At 43.9% G+C, this 14,808-nt stretch overlaps 1 protein-coding gene across 4 annotated transcripts; it reads right to left on the bottom strand.

The window, feature by feature from the left end:
* Positions 1-226: 226 nt before the first annotated feature.
* On the bottom strand, positions 227-13,253 carry LOC124006168 (G-protein coupled receptor 4-like). Of its 4 annotated transcripts, none has more exons than XM_046315992.1 (3): positions 9,851-13,249; positions 6,631-6,725; positions 227-2,274 (listed from the first exon to the last, which is right to left on the bottom strand). In XM_046315992.1, exon 3 carries the CDS (start codon positions 2,231-2,233, stop codon positions 1,241-1,243), a length of 993 nt encoding a protein of 330 aa, XP_046171948.1. In that variant the 5' UTR covers positions 2,234-2,274; positions 6,631-6,725; positions 9,851-13,249; the 3' UTR covers positions 227-1,240. The 4 variants fall into 4 exon arrangements, with proteins under 4 accessions (XP_046171948.1, XP_046171946.1, XP_046171949.1 ...); XM_046315990.1 differs by lacking the exon at positions 9,851-13,249 and adding an exon at positions 7,439-7,970; XM_046315993.1 differs by lacking the exon at positions 6,631-6,725 and having other exon boundaries at positions 9,851-13,253.
* Between the last annotated feature and the right edge of the window lie 1,555 nt (positions 13,254-14,808).

Raw genomic sequence — 14,808 nt, 5'->3', positions numbered from 1 at the left:
GCATCATACTCCGTAATTAAAGCGACGGTCTACAGTGACCTCTCATGTTCAGAGCATTTGTTAAAGAGCTGTATTGACTAAGTGTCTAAATTGATGAGCCAGTTCATTGTTTTCCAGCGCTGGATTTTTGTTTTTTAAATATTTTACCTTGATGGACTGAGAGGGGAACTGATTTGTCCGATAATGGAATTGTACATGGAAACGTAAGAACAAATGCACGTTTGGGTAGCTTCCTTTTATGTTTATTGGGTGAACATTTGTACGACATGTCTTCAATGTCCAGTACTGTATTTTCTTTGATTTCAACGCCAGTATTGTTTATGACGTAGATTTAGTTTGGGATATACAGTGTATATATATATAATTGACAAATGTTCTTCTGATTCATGTCAGTCCACAAACAGGCAAATTAGAACAATAAGGTTCATTTGTAAACCAAGCACATGTCAATAAAAACCTGTGGCAGCCCTGAAGAGAGTCGAGGGCCCTTCAACCGGAGCAATCCTGTAACATAAAGCCAGAACAGACAGACTTTGAAAGGATTTTCCTTACCAATGAGGACAGGCGTTTTAATAGAAAGCTCCAATTCAGAAACACAATACCCATCCTCATCACCAAGCGGAATGTTCAGAAAAACTTCACAAAGGCTTTTCTTTGAACATTTTAAAAAGACAACCTGATTGACTGATTGTCCATGAAAGTGGGTTGATATGAAAGAACATGTTATTGAAGTCACACAGAACAAACATGCCGTCCTTTTTACAATGTGCACGGAAGGGATTTACTGCAATAGACGAAGGCCGTAAATACAACACACACGCTCACAGTTACACGTCATTTGATTACAATAAAACTGTAACTGTATTCAGTTATGTTACCAGCAAAGATATTGTAATCAGATTACCGACAACATGATTAGACTACTTTTAAATTCAGACACCTTATGACAACATTGTTTTCTCAATGACATTCAATTCAGCATTGGGAAAAGCATCAGTTTGTTCCACCTGGGTGAGTCAGAGACCACTATGATGACATACCAAATGCTTTGAATGGATCCTTTTTTGTCTTCTTCTAATGCCTCTTAAAGGGAAGGCAATCCAAAAGTAACTAAGAGTGAGTTTGTGTAATCCAAAAGTTACGTTACTAATTACAATTTTGGACAGGCAACTAGTAACTGTAATGGATTACATTTAGAAAGTAACCTACCCAACCCTCCACACAAACACACAGTATGTAATCAGATCATATGTGTGTTCCATGGTTCAGTGGAGAGGGGACTTTCTCTCTCCCTCTGACCCTGTCTGTTCCCACAGAAGCACAGTCTCATGTCCTCCCTCACCCCGTTACTGACCAGCACATACAGCACTGGGTCCACCACACTGTTCAGGCTGGACAGGGCCAGCGTGCACGAGAAAGGGAAGTGCATTTTCTGCTCAAACTGACAGTACATCTTTTCGTCCATGTGGTAGTAGGCCAGGGAGCGGGTCAGCAGGAGGAGGTGGTAGGGGGCGAAGCACACAGAGAAAATCCCGATCACCCCGAAGGAGAGCAGCCGTACCTTCCTCTTAGCCTGCTCCCCCAGCCCCTCGCTCTGCTTCACCTGGCCCAGGATTCTCCAGTAACAGAGCCCCAGCACCAGCAGGGGCAGCAGGAAGCCGATGCCCACCCGCAGCAGGTTGAACAGGGCCACGGGCTGCGGCATGGGGTAGGTCTCGTAGCAGCGGTCCTGCGTGTCGTCGTGGGCGTCCTGCAGGTTGTCCTTGAACAGCACCAGGCCGTGTCCGGACATGACAGTCACGCACATGACCAGACAAAGCACCCAGGCGTAGCGCGCGCTGCGGAAGGCCTTGGTCCTCAGGGGGTAGGTGACGGCCAGGCAGCGGTCCACAGAGATGCAGCACAGCAGGTAGATGCTAAGGTACATGTTGGAGTAGTAGAAGAAGCCGGCCACGCTGCAGGAGAGGCTGCCCAGGCTCCAGTGGTGGTCCCGGTGGTAGTAGTTTATCCAGAGAGGCATGGTAAGGATATAGAGTAGGTCAGACAGGGACAGGTTGAGCAGGAATATCCCCAGGGTGTTCTGGCTGCGGACCTGCTGGACGATGGGGCCAAGGGTCAATAGGTTAAAGGCCAAGCCCAGGATAAAGGCCAGGATATAGATGCCCATCAGGAAGTCACTGATAGGGCTATTAGAGATGGTCACGCAAGTCAAGTTGAAGTTTGTTTTATCCATCTGTTTCTCTATCTTTGTTCAGGTCCAAACTGGAGTAGTTCCTGAAAACACAAACAAATCAAAATAAATCAAATGTGCTGAATACAACAGGTGTAGACCTTACAGTGAAATGCTTACTTACGAGCCCCTAACCAACAATGCAGTTTTTTAAAATATGGATAAGAATAAGAAATAAAAGTAACAATTAATTAAAGAGCAGCAGTAAAATAACAATAGCGAGGTATATACAGGGGGGGTACCGGTACTGTTTCAATGTCGGGAGGCACCGGTTAGTTGAGGTAATATGTACATGTTGGTAGAGTTATTAAAGGGACTATGCATAGATGGTAACAACAGAGATTAGCAGTGGTGTAAAAGAGGCGGGCAGGGGCAATGCAAATAGTCTGGGTAGCCATTTGATTAGGTGTCTCATGGCTTGGGGGTAGAAGGTGTTTAGAAGCCTCTTGGACCTAGACTTGATGCTCCGGTACCACTTGACGTGTGGTAGCAGAGAGAACAGTCTATGACTAGGGCGGCTGGAGTTTTTGACCATTTTTAGGGCCTTCCTCTGACACCGCCTGGTATAGAGGTCCTGGATGGCAGGAAGCTTGGCCCCAGTGATGTACTGGCCCATTCACATTATCCTCTGTAGTGACTTGCGGTCGGAGGCCGAGCAGTTGCCATACCAGGCAGTGATGCAACCCGTCAGGATGCTCTCAATGGTGCAGCTGTAGAACCTTATGAGGATGAGGACCCATGCTAAATCTTTTCAGTCTCCTGAGGGGAAATGGGTTTTGCCGTGCCCTCTTCACAACAGTCTTGGTGTGCTTGGAACATGTTAGTTTGCTGGTGATGTGGACACCAAGGAACTAGAAGCTCTCAACCTGCTCCACTGCAGCCCCGTCTATAAGAATGGGGGCATGCTCGGCCCTCTTTTTCCTGTAGTCCACAATCATCTCCTTTGTCTTGACCATTTTGAGGGAGAGGTTGTCCTGGCACCACACGGCCAGGTCTCTGACCTCCCCTCTATAGGCGGTCTATTCGTTGTCGGTGATCAGGCCTAACACTGTTGTGTCACCGGCAAATTTAATGATGGTGTTGGAGTCGTGCCTGGCGGTGCAGTCAAGAGTGAACAGGGAGTATAGGAGGGGACTGAGCACGCACCCCTGAGGGGCCCCTGTTTTAAGGATCAGCGTGGCGGATGTGTTGTTACCTACCCTTACCACCTGGGGGCGGCCGGTCCAGAAGTCCAGGATCCAGCTGCAGAGGGAGGTGTTTACTCCCAGGGTCCTTAGCTTATTTTTTTAGCTTTGAGGGAACACTATGGTGTTGAACGCTAAGCTGTAGTCAATGAATAGCATTCTCACATAGGTGTTCCTTTTGTCCAGGTGGGAAATGGCAGTGTGGAGTGCATTAGAGATTGCGTCATCTGTGGATCTGTTTAGGCGGTATGCAAATTGGAGTGGGTCTAGGGTTTCTGGGATAATGGTGTTAATGTGAGCCATGATCAGCCTTTCAAAGCACTTCATGGCTCCAGATGTGAGGACTACTGACCCGTAGCAATTTAGGCAGGTTACCTTCGTGTTCTTGGGCACAGGCATAATGTGTTCTTGATCAGAAAAGCTTGATTATCACCTGTGTTACAAAATCAGGTTTTTGTAGTCTTTGCCATTTAAAAAAAAACATTTATTTAACCAGGAAAGTTGTATTTACACACAGTCTTGAGTCATAAATGAGACTAGTCTGTCTTTCCATAGATCTTCCTGTAGTCTCATTTAGTAGAAAGTTACTCACATAGGGCTCTACTCAATCCGCATTGCGGAAGTTCAGCTTTAAAGCTTGATTGAAATTTAACATTTTGGCAGGAGACTGCATTCACAGTAAACACTGCATATGTCGGCTCATTCGGAAATGACCTTCACATTTCTATCGCGGAATCTGTAACACTTCAGCTTTACAGATTGAATAGAGCCCATAAAGTGCAATCACTGCACACAATACCACATAATGACAAAGCAAAAGCTTTTAGTTTTTAAATATCACATTTACAGTATTCAGAGCCTTTCTCAGTACTTTGTTGAAGCACCTTCGGCAGCGATAACAGCCTTGAGTCTTTTTTGGGTATGACGCTACAAGCTTGGCGCACCTGTATTAGGGGAGTTTCGCCTATTCTTCTCTGCAGATCTTCTCAAGCCCTGCCAGGATGGATGGGTAATATCGCAGCACAGCTATTTTCCAGTCTCGCCAGAAATGTTTGATCGAGTTCAAGTCCGGGCACTGACTGGGCCACTCAAGGACATTCAGAGAATGTTGAACTTTCCCCCCAGTCTGCGATCCTGTGCGCTCCGGAGCAGGTTTTCATCAAGGATCTCTCTGTACTTTGCTCCGTTCGTCTTTCCCTCGATCCTGACTAGTTTCCCACATCCCCACAGCATGCTTCACCGTAGGGATGGTATTGGCCAGGTGATGAGCGTTGCCTGGTTTCCTCCAGGCGTCTCGCTTGGCATTCAGGCCAGAGTTCAATCTTGGTTTCATCAGACCAGAGATTCTTCTTTCTCATGGACTGAGAGCCCTTTAGGTATCTTTTGGTAAACTCCAAGTGGGCTGTCATGTGTCTTTTACTAAAGAGTGGCTTCCGTCTGGCCACTCTACTATAAAGGCCTGTTTGGTGGAGTGCAGCAGAGATGGTTGTCCTTTTGGAAGGTTCTCCCATCTCCACAGAGGAACTCTGGAGCTTTGTCACAGTGACCAATGGGTTTTTGGTCACATCTCTGACCAAGGCCCTTCTCCACTGGTTGCTCAATTTGGCCAGGATGCCAGCTCTATGAAGAGTCTTGGTGGTTCCAAAATTCTTCCATTTAAGAATTATGGAGGCCAATGTGTTCTTGGGGACCTTCAATGCTGCTGGTATTTTTTGGTACCCTTCCCCAGATCTGTGCCTCGACACAATCCTCTAAGGACAATGCCTTCGACCTCATGGCTTGGTTTTTGCTCTGATGTGCACTGTCAACTGTAGAACCTTTTATATAGACAGGTGTGTGCCTTTCCAAATCATGTCCAATCAATTGAATTTACCACAAGTGGACTCCAATCAAGTTGTAGAAACATCTCAAGGATGATCAATGGACACAGAATGCAGCTAAGCTCAATTTTGACTCTCATAGCAAAGGGTCTGAATACTTATGTAAGTAAGTTATTTCTGTTTCTTTTGCAAACATTTCTAAAAACCTGTTTTCACTTTGTCATTATGGGGTATTGTGTGTAGATTGATGAGGAAAAAACATTTAAATCCATTTTAGAATAAGTCTGTAACATAACACGATGTGGAAAAAGTGAAGGGGTCTGAATATATAGCATATATATAGCACACATGAGTTGAACTCATCCCTCAAAAGATGGCATCCTCTTACTCACAATCATTACTCACAATCGTTTTTTTTTTTTTTTTATATCCCAGTATCCAGCTCATCACACTTTGCTCCAACCCATTTCATTGACAAAATTGTGTGAAAAAGATAAAAACCCTTTGGCTATCCACTCTGACACAGTCAGAAATGTAACATACTATTTGAGCTTGATAATGGGCTCTGGATGGAAAATATGAGTGGGCCTCTGAGGTTTAGTCATGGTCTCACAAATATTGATTTGAGCCTTATTGCAGTGGAACTGGCTAACTCCAAATTGCCTGTGAAACCATCTCTCCACTTTTAAATACTTTGTGTGAAAAGCCTCACCAATTTCAGGATTTGTGACCTTCTATATTGTCTGACCCCCTCTGTGTATGATAGCAGTCACTGTCATTGGCTCCCTCCTCCTAACGGCTTTAAATGACCTTATGTTAATGCCGCTGTCCAGTAAATTGCATCAACATTTTCCATGGTTATTGTTCTGCACGGTTTCAAACTGGCTGACTATCTGCCACGGCACAGGTTGTGATTCGCGGGAGAGCATTTGCACTTCATCGTGACGTTCAATGTGCCCGAGCCAGGCCCTGGGATTGGATTAACCAGATATTTTGGAGGTAATAAGACGGACAGCAGGACAGTACGTAGCTTTAATGCTTATTTAAATACTTTAGTGAAATGCAAGGAAGGACATAGTTCTAAATAAGGTCACAGGGGTGCTACGGTCATAGCGGAAAGAAAATATGTCCCTTTATCAATCAATTGGTGATGACATTTTCGGACTGGTACTACACACTGATAATCAGATGTACGTTTCTGTGCTCGCTTGCTCCTGAAACAGACATGTAAGTCTGACGATCACATGAAACAAACATCACTGTTTTAATGTTAATCCCAAATTAGGTTCTGGGAAACGTGGCAGCCGTTCATAAGATGGACATCTATGTTCCTTTCGATACCACATACACCAACGTGTGTTTTCTGAGATGATTAGTAGGACAATCGCATAATTACCTTCTCAGCTCTCTGATGGACTAATACAAAGTCTTCTTTTTGAATTATTGCACTGAAAATGTGTTGATTGGCTCGAATTGGAGAAAAGCCCATTTCTGAAAGATAAAACAGGAAATTGTTTAAAAAAAAAGTTTAATTAAAATGATGGGGCTGAGAAGATGATGTTGCTATGTTTCCATCCTCATCCCACACTCAGGCTTTGTTGGTTGTCAGTGTGCAGAAACAGAAGGCCCTTAATGGTATAAGTGGATGATAATACATTGGCATGAATTGGCATGTGATGTAAATGTACTCTAAGGTATATAATTAGTATGTAATCCAGACTGATCAAGCACTCGTTCCTATTCCGTGGGTTAATGCTCATGACAGGGATCTTAAAGGGTAATTCTATGGTTGATCCACAGATCTGTCATTAATCTAAGTTCTCACCATGTGGATGACGGCAAATAGACTACCTAAGGTAGGCATTTTGCAGCCAATAAGAATGAGCGTTGACTATGTGACGACCTGCACACTTTCCTTTGTATTATTACCACGGTGAATTGGGCAACCTGAACACTGTACTTTGGTTTGTTGAAAGATGACGGACCATAACGTGCTAATCATTAATCAGAGCATTCTGCTATGCTGGTGCAATCTACTGACTAGTTAGGCCATTTGGCCTCCATTAATCACTGTGGAATTTAGAAAGATCTTTCACTTTCAGAGACATTGATGGAATAATCTTAGCGTTAGTTGAACATTTTGCGCCCGTGACAACGTTCATCAGAAAAAGTGAAAAGGCTGAATGTAGGTGTCGGTGGCATACCGATAGCTTGAGTTGTGAGTAACCGTGGTATTCCCCTCTTCGTAACAAGCCCCTCTTAGTAACAAGGAAATAAAGAACGGTCTGGTGTAGATTACTAATGTTCCGTTGACTCTTAACCAAAAATAAATTCAGAACTGCTGAAAATCTTTCCAAATGCTGACACGGCACCACATATATAATGCTGTATCTATGTGACCACTGTGGGTGCGTTCTTGATAAGTGCGCTATTGTGGTTACCCTTTGCTCTAACACAGACTCATTTCCTCTTTCTTTAAAAAAAAACCCAACTCTGTTTAGACTTTTTTTTTTTTAAACGAATGTGCTTACAGAAAAGTCGGACATTTACATACACTTAGTTTGGAGCCATAACTCATTTTTCAACCACTTGACAAATATATTTTTAACAAAGTTAAGTTTTGGCAACCCGGTTAGGACATCTATTGTGTGCTTGAAGTAAGTCTTTTTTTCCAACAATTGTTTACATACAGATTACTTCACTTATAATTCACTATATCACAATTCCAGTCGGTCAGAAGATTACATACACTTGACTGTGCCTTTAAACAGCTTGGAAAGTTACAGAAAATTATGTAATGGCTTTAGAAGCCTCTGATAGGCTAATTGACTCCATTTGAGTCAATTGGAGGTGTACCTGTGGATGTATTTCAAGGCCATACCTTCAATCTCAGTGGCTCTTTGCTTGACATCATGGGAAAATCAAAAGAAAATCAGCCAAGACCTCAGAAAAATTAATTGTAGACCTCCATGAGTCTGGTTCATCCTTGGGAGCAATTTCCAAACGCCTGAAGTTACTACATTTATCTGTACAAACAGTAGTAAGCAAGTATAAAGAAAATAAAATTATGTGGATATATTGAAGCAACATCTCAAGACATCAGTCAGGAAGTTAAAGCTTGGTCGCAAATGGGTCTTCCAAATGAACAATGACCCCAAACATACTTCCAAACTTGTGGAAAAATGTCTCAAGGACAACAAAGTCAAGGTATTGGAGTGGCCATCACAAAGCCCCAGCATCAATCCTATAGAAAATTTGTGGGCAGAACTGAAAAAACATGTGCGGGCAAGGAGGCCCACAAACCTGACTCAGTTACACCAGCTCTGTTAGGAGGAATGGGCCGTAATTCACCCAAGCTTGTGGAAGGTTACCCAAAATATTTGACACAAGATAAACAATTTAAAGGCAATGCTACCAAATACTAATTGACTGTATGTTAACTTCTGACCCACTGGGAATGTGATGAAAGTAATAAAAGTTTAAATAAATAATTCTCTACTATTATTCTGACGTTTCACATTCTTAAAATAAAGTGCTGATCCTAACTGACCTAAGACAGGATTTTTACTCTGATTAAATGTCATTAATTGTGAAAAACTGAGTTTAAATGTATTTGGCTAAGGTGTATGTAAACTTCAGACTTCAACTGTACATTCCAGTACATTACTGGAGAACACCGTAGGTCTACTTTCCCAGGCAAGTTTTGTCATCTCATGTTTGACTTGAAGAATGCACTTGTTAAGCTATCTGTCCTGTCTGATTAATAAAACATCATGAATATTTGTGTAGCAGGCTACCCTTCATAAGTCTGCAACTCTACATGCTACTTGCCTTGCGTTCTCTCCTACAGGATTCTCTGTCTGTCAGATTTGCACACCATCTTGGTTAACTCCCTGAGATTGTGGGTTTCGTTTAGTCCTCGTGTTGTCCGTATTCTCTTAACGTCAAATGAACCAGGCTTAGCAATTAGAAGAGTCCATTTGACTGACACTACATGTAATATCTACCCACTGAAGCCATCCTGACTAGCCCTCTCTAGACCGCTTCTATTGTGGATTTCACTCCATTACATCTGTCCAGTAGTATATTAATGTTCTTTTAGCCAAACGCACAGGGATGGGACTCAGACGTACAGTGACAGCTAGACGAAAGATCTCCCAGGTCACAGTCTCGTGTCCCAACGGTCCCAAAGCGTAACTCGTTTACATCCTTGAAAATGTCCACTTTTGTTCTCAATCAGCAGACAGTCCTCCACAGTTCTCAGAATCAACCCTCTGGTTTGCCCTTTAAGCACCTGTGGGAGCAATTTGCATGTTTTCGAACGTTGAATCAGTCACTAGTCTAATCATTTAGTAAGACTGACTCACACAGCTACAGGTTTCCTTTTACCACTGTCATCCTGGGGCCAGAGCAACAGGGGATATTGTGTGTTGGGGGGGGGGGCATAGACGTGCATCTCTGAAGAGACCTCAAGGACTCTCAATCAATTTGAGACAATATGTGTATGTCTTATCTTCTAAAACATACAGTGATACTCTGTGTACTAACTTCCAGAGAATGTCTGCTCTCCATCCGAAAGGAAAAAGTTGACAAAAGCGCTATCATCAAGACCTCACCTGTCAGTTGTGGGACTCAGCTTGTTGTCGACAATGGTTCTCCAAAGTGGGTCAAGAACTTCTGTCTCCTTCAGTAACCCTCAGGCACAGGAGATGTCCATTCAGACAGCCTGAGGGGAGGCTTCAGGACCTCTGAGTTACTGCCAGACCAGAGTCCCACATGACGACAGGAAGAGAGCTGCGTCCACTCCGGTTAGAAGCACTCTGATGAGAGAAGACAACCGACAGACTGATGGTTTTCAACCCAGTACACGTCCTCTCCTCTGTGATGGGGAAATGCCAACCATTAGCAGTCAGTCCACTCACTGAAGTCAAGATGTCAGACAGACAGCCAATGCACGAGAGACACGGAGAGAGAACAAGTCAGACACGAGAGGGGAAGAGAAGAGTGATGTTTAGGGGAGGAGGGAGTTTCCTTCAGCATACACGTGCATTAGAGAAGTAATTACTTCAGGGGGGGTAGACACTTCTCAAACACACCAACTCCCCAGCAACCACTAGATGGATCGTTCAGACTGAAACTTACAACTTGACAGGCAGTCAGGCTGATCACAATGGTCGTTTCCTCCACAAGAGACCACAAAGAGACACACAGGCAATGTGAGTCAATAACACAATAGAGCAAAATTATCTTTAGATGTGACTAATGGGCTATTCCTGTTGGCGTAGAAATGTGATACACATGTCAAACTGGACTGAAACCATCAGTGAAAACTCTAAAATGATTCATCACGGGTCAGGTCGTCTCTAACGTCATCTCCGTACCAGAAGTAAATCACATCCGGAGATTACATGACTTGGACGGCATCTGCCTATTAATTAATAGAGGAGGGAAATATGTGTATCACAGTCACAATTCAACTGGGAATGGGAAGCGAATATCCTTTATAAACTGACCTGCCCTACACTCCGTGTTAATATTTATCATCCCATCTTTGCATTTTGTCTTGTAATAACTCTCTCAATATGCACTTGAGGTTGAATGAACGTTGCCGCAGGGAAATGTACAGGAAGACATGAAGGTATGTGGGTAAATGAGCAGATAGTCTACAATTGTCAGTGGTGATAAGTTTCAGAGATGCGGTCAGAAATTAGAAGTCGGAAGTGAGGATGTGTTGTGCTCAACAGGGAGATGGAGAGACGAAACGAGAGACAGAGCCGCCTCTATGGGTTGGCAAAGTACGGGGGGTGGCAAAGCCGGACATGGCATGGACCCCCAGACATACCCCCCAGTTTTGTTTCCCCATAAACATAACAAATGGTTTATGAATTTTGCCAATGCAGGGTTGTCGGGCCTGCCAATAGCACAGACCCGGGATAGAGGCTATGCTGGGTACGGGCTCATGATCTGAGGGGGATGTAATAATGTAATGTTTAGTAGTTAAAATCCCAAAATGCACCTAGCCATTCATTGTCATAAGGTACCATCTTCATTACCTTCATTTAGGAAACTCATTGGATTCCACCCAGGGCAGAGTCAAATTGACCGTTTTAATAGGCTAGCTAGTAGCTACTAGCTTCATTAAGTTTTGGTAGCAGTGAGCTGAATATTTATAGTTGGCTAATCAGCGTGGATTTTTGAAAATGGCTAGGCACTGCCAAGAGCATAAAAACGGAGGACCACCATGTCGATGCCAAGCTTACCAAGCAGCCCACTGGGCCTACCCACTGGGCCTACCCGCTGGGCCGAGGTTGAGGAACCTTGCAGCAAATGTAATACCCGTCCATCGCGCATACTGCCTGCTGACCAACAACATGGAGGAGAGCCAGGGCCAAGCACCAGCTGCACAAGGGTAACATCACGACAAGCACCTACACCGCCGTTTCCCCAGCCACTAGTAACTTGCACCTGACGGACCTGTTTGATCAAACCAAAACTGAACCAGTGGAAACAGATTGTTTGGACTCTTGCAAAGTGAAATCGCAACCACAGCCAGCAACAACAAATGGATCCCACTCAGTGGTCTTTAAAAGAGTCGGCAGGCCTTTGTCATCAATGCCGACTGTGCTGTTGGCACTGAAATATGGGTTTGGATTAACATTTGGGACATCGACAGCAGTGTGTGAAAATTCCTTCTCCACTCTAAAGAGCTTACTGAGTGATGTTACATCAACGGAAAGCCCAGCTGGTCCAGCTGGCATTTGAACTAGACCTGGCAAGTATATTTCGTCAGGAAGGAGAATGGAATCAGAGATTTCTCAAGAGGTTCAACACAGCATGGAGGAGGCAAAAAAACTTGTCTAAATGGTAAGCTACAACCTTTATGGCCCTATCTGCTGTGCCAGAAGGGTTATTTCATTGGTTTTCCCTCATGTAAGCCTACTGGTTGTTTGGCAGATGTAACGTATAGTTTAAACCTTTGCTTTTTACTTCAATGCATACTTTAGATGCATCTGTGATTCTTAATGTCATTGCTTGCTTTTGCGGGTCTAATTGCTATTGATCGATATACAGTTTTACATTATTCCACAGGCATGGTGACAATGACCAATGTAGCCTATTTGTTGCGCTCTGAGGTGATGCTGAAATTGGAAGTGCTTTTTTTTTTAAAAGTCCTCCTTTCATTGCGCTGACTGGAGGTAGCCTTCTGTCCATGGTCCTGAATAAATGGTGTTTTCTTCAACGCCTGGTGCTTTCTTGTGTGCGACACGACAGTCAGTTGTGTATATGGCTGCATTTCAGATAGGCCTACATTTTTGGTACGTCTTATATGTAGGACCCATACAGTGTGTAGCCTACTGAAACAAGTAGGCAAACTTTGACTCTGTTCTGCATTACAAAGTCATTGTGTGATGGGCTACTGTAAATGTAGCCCGATACTATGAAAACGGCTTACTTTCTCGGCACCCTCCCTGCTCTCTTGCTATGCCGTGTGTGTGTGTGTGTTGCTCTCAGAATGGGCATTTAGTCTTATTCCCGGCAGATTAAAATTAGCTACTGCCATGTAGGACATTTTACATCAGCTATGACTATAGAATATGCACTTAGCTTGATTGAGTTGTCTTTCCTGAAACGCTCCCACACATAAAATATTGCGCCCCTGGAGAAGTGATGGCTTGGTTACGCTCAAGTGTCACAAATTCAACAGAAATGTAGCCTATAAGGGCGTCCAGAGTGGCGCAGCAGTCTAAGGCACTTTATCACAGTGCTGGCTGTGTCACTACAGATCCTGGTTCAATTCCAGGCTGTGTCACACCTGGCCGTGACCGGGAGACCCATTAGGCGGCGCACATTTGGCCCAGTGTCGTTAGGGGGGCGTTGGGCCGGCCAGCCAATCGTTCTCTAGCAACTGACTGCATGCACGCTGACCCAGTTGCCAGGTGTGCGGTGTTTCCTCCAACACATTGGTGCGGCTGGCTCCCGGGTTAACCTGGCATTGTGTCAAGAAGCAGTGCGGCTTGACCTCGACCTTCGCCTCTCCTGAGTCCATAAGGGAGTTGCAACGATGGGACAAGACCATAAACTACCAATTGGATACCACGAAATTGGGGAGAAAAAGGGGTAACATTTTTTTTTTTTAAATGTAGCCTATAGTTCTAATTTTTCAAGTTTAAGCTTTGAAGCCTGTAAGAATCTTTGATAAGCTCCTACAGAAACAACTTTATACTAAATGTACAGTGCTGGATGTCATTGTGACATTATTCATCCATGGAACAACACACATAAACCAAGCTGACGTGAAAGTGAAATAAATAATGTCAGTGAAGGGAAAATGGATGGGGCTGAAATTCCACTTAATGCATCAAGGCCATTCTATTGATTTACCACGGCTTCCTCTTGCCGGGAATATTCTAGTCCGGCTCTTTTAAATAACTCATGAGAGATTCCAGGCTTTTCTGATATCTCAGAGAGAGACCAAAGCCAGCGCTCACCTCTGTGCACCCATCCATCTTCTCCTACAGAGTTTATAATAAATGGGCTGATATCTCCCTGTTTAGGTCCAAGGAACGTACAGCCATGTTGATTAAAGACTTCATAACAAAATGTTTCGTTGCTGTTGTTGACAACTATTTTGTTGAAGTGAACTTGTGATGGAAAGGCTTCAGCTTAAGGCACTGTACTATGCAACAGTAATGTTTAAGAATAAATTACCTGCCCATGACCATATTTCTCCAGCTCAAACTAAATATAGTATAACATGGATACATATACACACACACAAATATATATACACAAATGTATATATATATATATACATTTATACATTTGTGTATATATATATACATTTGTGTATATATATATACATTTGTGTATATATATATACATTTGTGTATATATATATATATACACACAAATGTATATATATTTACATTTTTTTTACATTTAAGTCATTTAGCAGACGCTCTTATCCAGAGCGACTTACAAATTGGTGCATTCACCTTATGACATCCAGTGGAACAGCCACTTTACAATAGTGCATCTACATATTTTAAGGGGGGGGTGAGAAGGATTACTTTATCCTATCCTAGGTATTCCTTAAAGAGGTGGGGTTTCAGGTGTCTCCGGAAGGTGGTGATTGACTCCGCTGTCCTGGCGTCGTGAGGGAGTTTGTTCCACCATTGGGGAGCCAGAGCAGCGAACAGTTTTGACTGGGCTGAGCGGGAACTGTACTTCCTCAATGGTAGGGAGGCGAGCAGGCCAGAGGTGGATGAACGCAGTGCCCTTATTTGGGTGTAGGGCCTGATCAGAGCCTGGAGGTACTGAGGTGCCGTTCCCCTCACAGCTCCGTAAAGCACCATGGTCTTGTAGCGGATGCGAGCTTCAACTGGAAGCCAGTGGAGAGAGCGGAGGAGCGGGGTGACGTGAGAGAACTTGGGAAGGTTGAACACCAGACGGGCTGCGGCGTTCTGGATGAGTTGTAGGGGTTTAATGGCACAGGCAGGGAGCCCGGCCAACAGCGAGTTGCAGTAATCCAGACGGGAGATGACAAGTGCCTGGATTAGGACCTGTGCCGCTT

This window comes from Oncorhynchus gorbuscha, linkage group LG19 (genome assembly GCF_021184085.1).
Source record: "Oncorhynchus gorbuscha isolate QuinsamMale2020 ecotype Even-year linkage group LG19, OgorEven_v1.0, whole genome shotgun sequence".
Lineage (NCBI taxonomy): Eukaryota > Metazoa > Chordata > Actinopteri > Salmoniformes > Salmonidae > Oncorhynchus > Oncorhynchus gorbuscha.
Note: the sequence above shows the minus strand (reverse complement) of the source record. Positions and strands in the feature narration are given on the sequence as shown.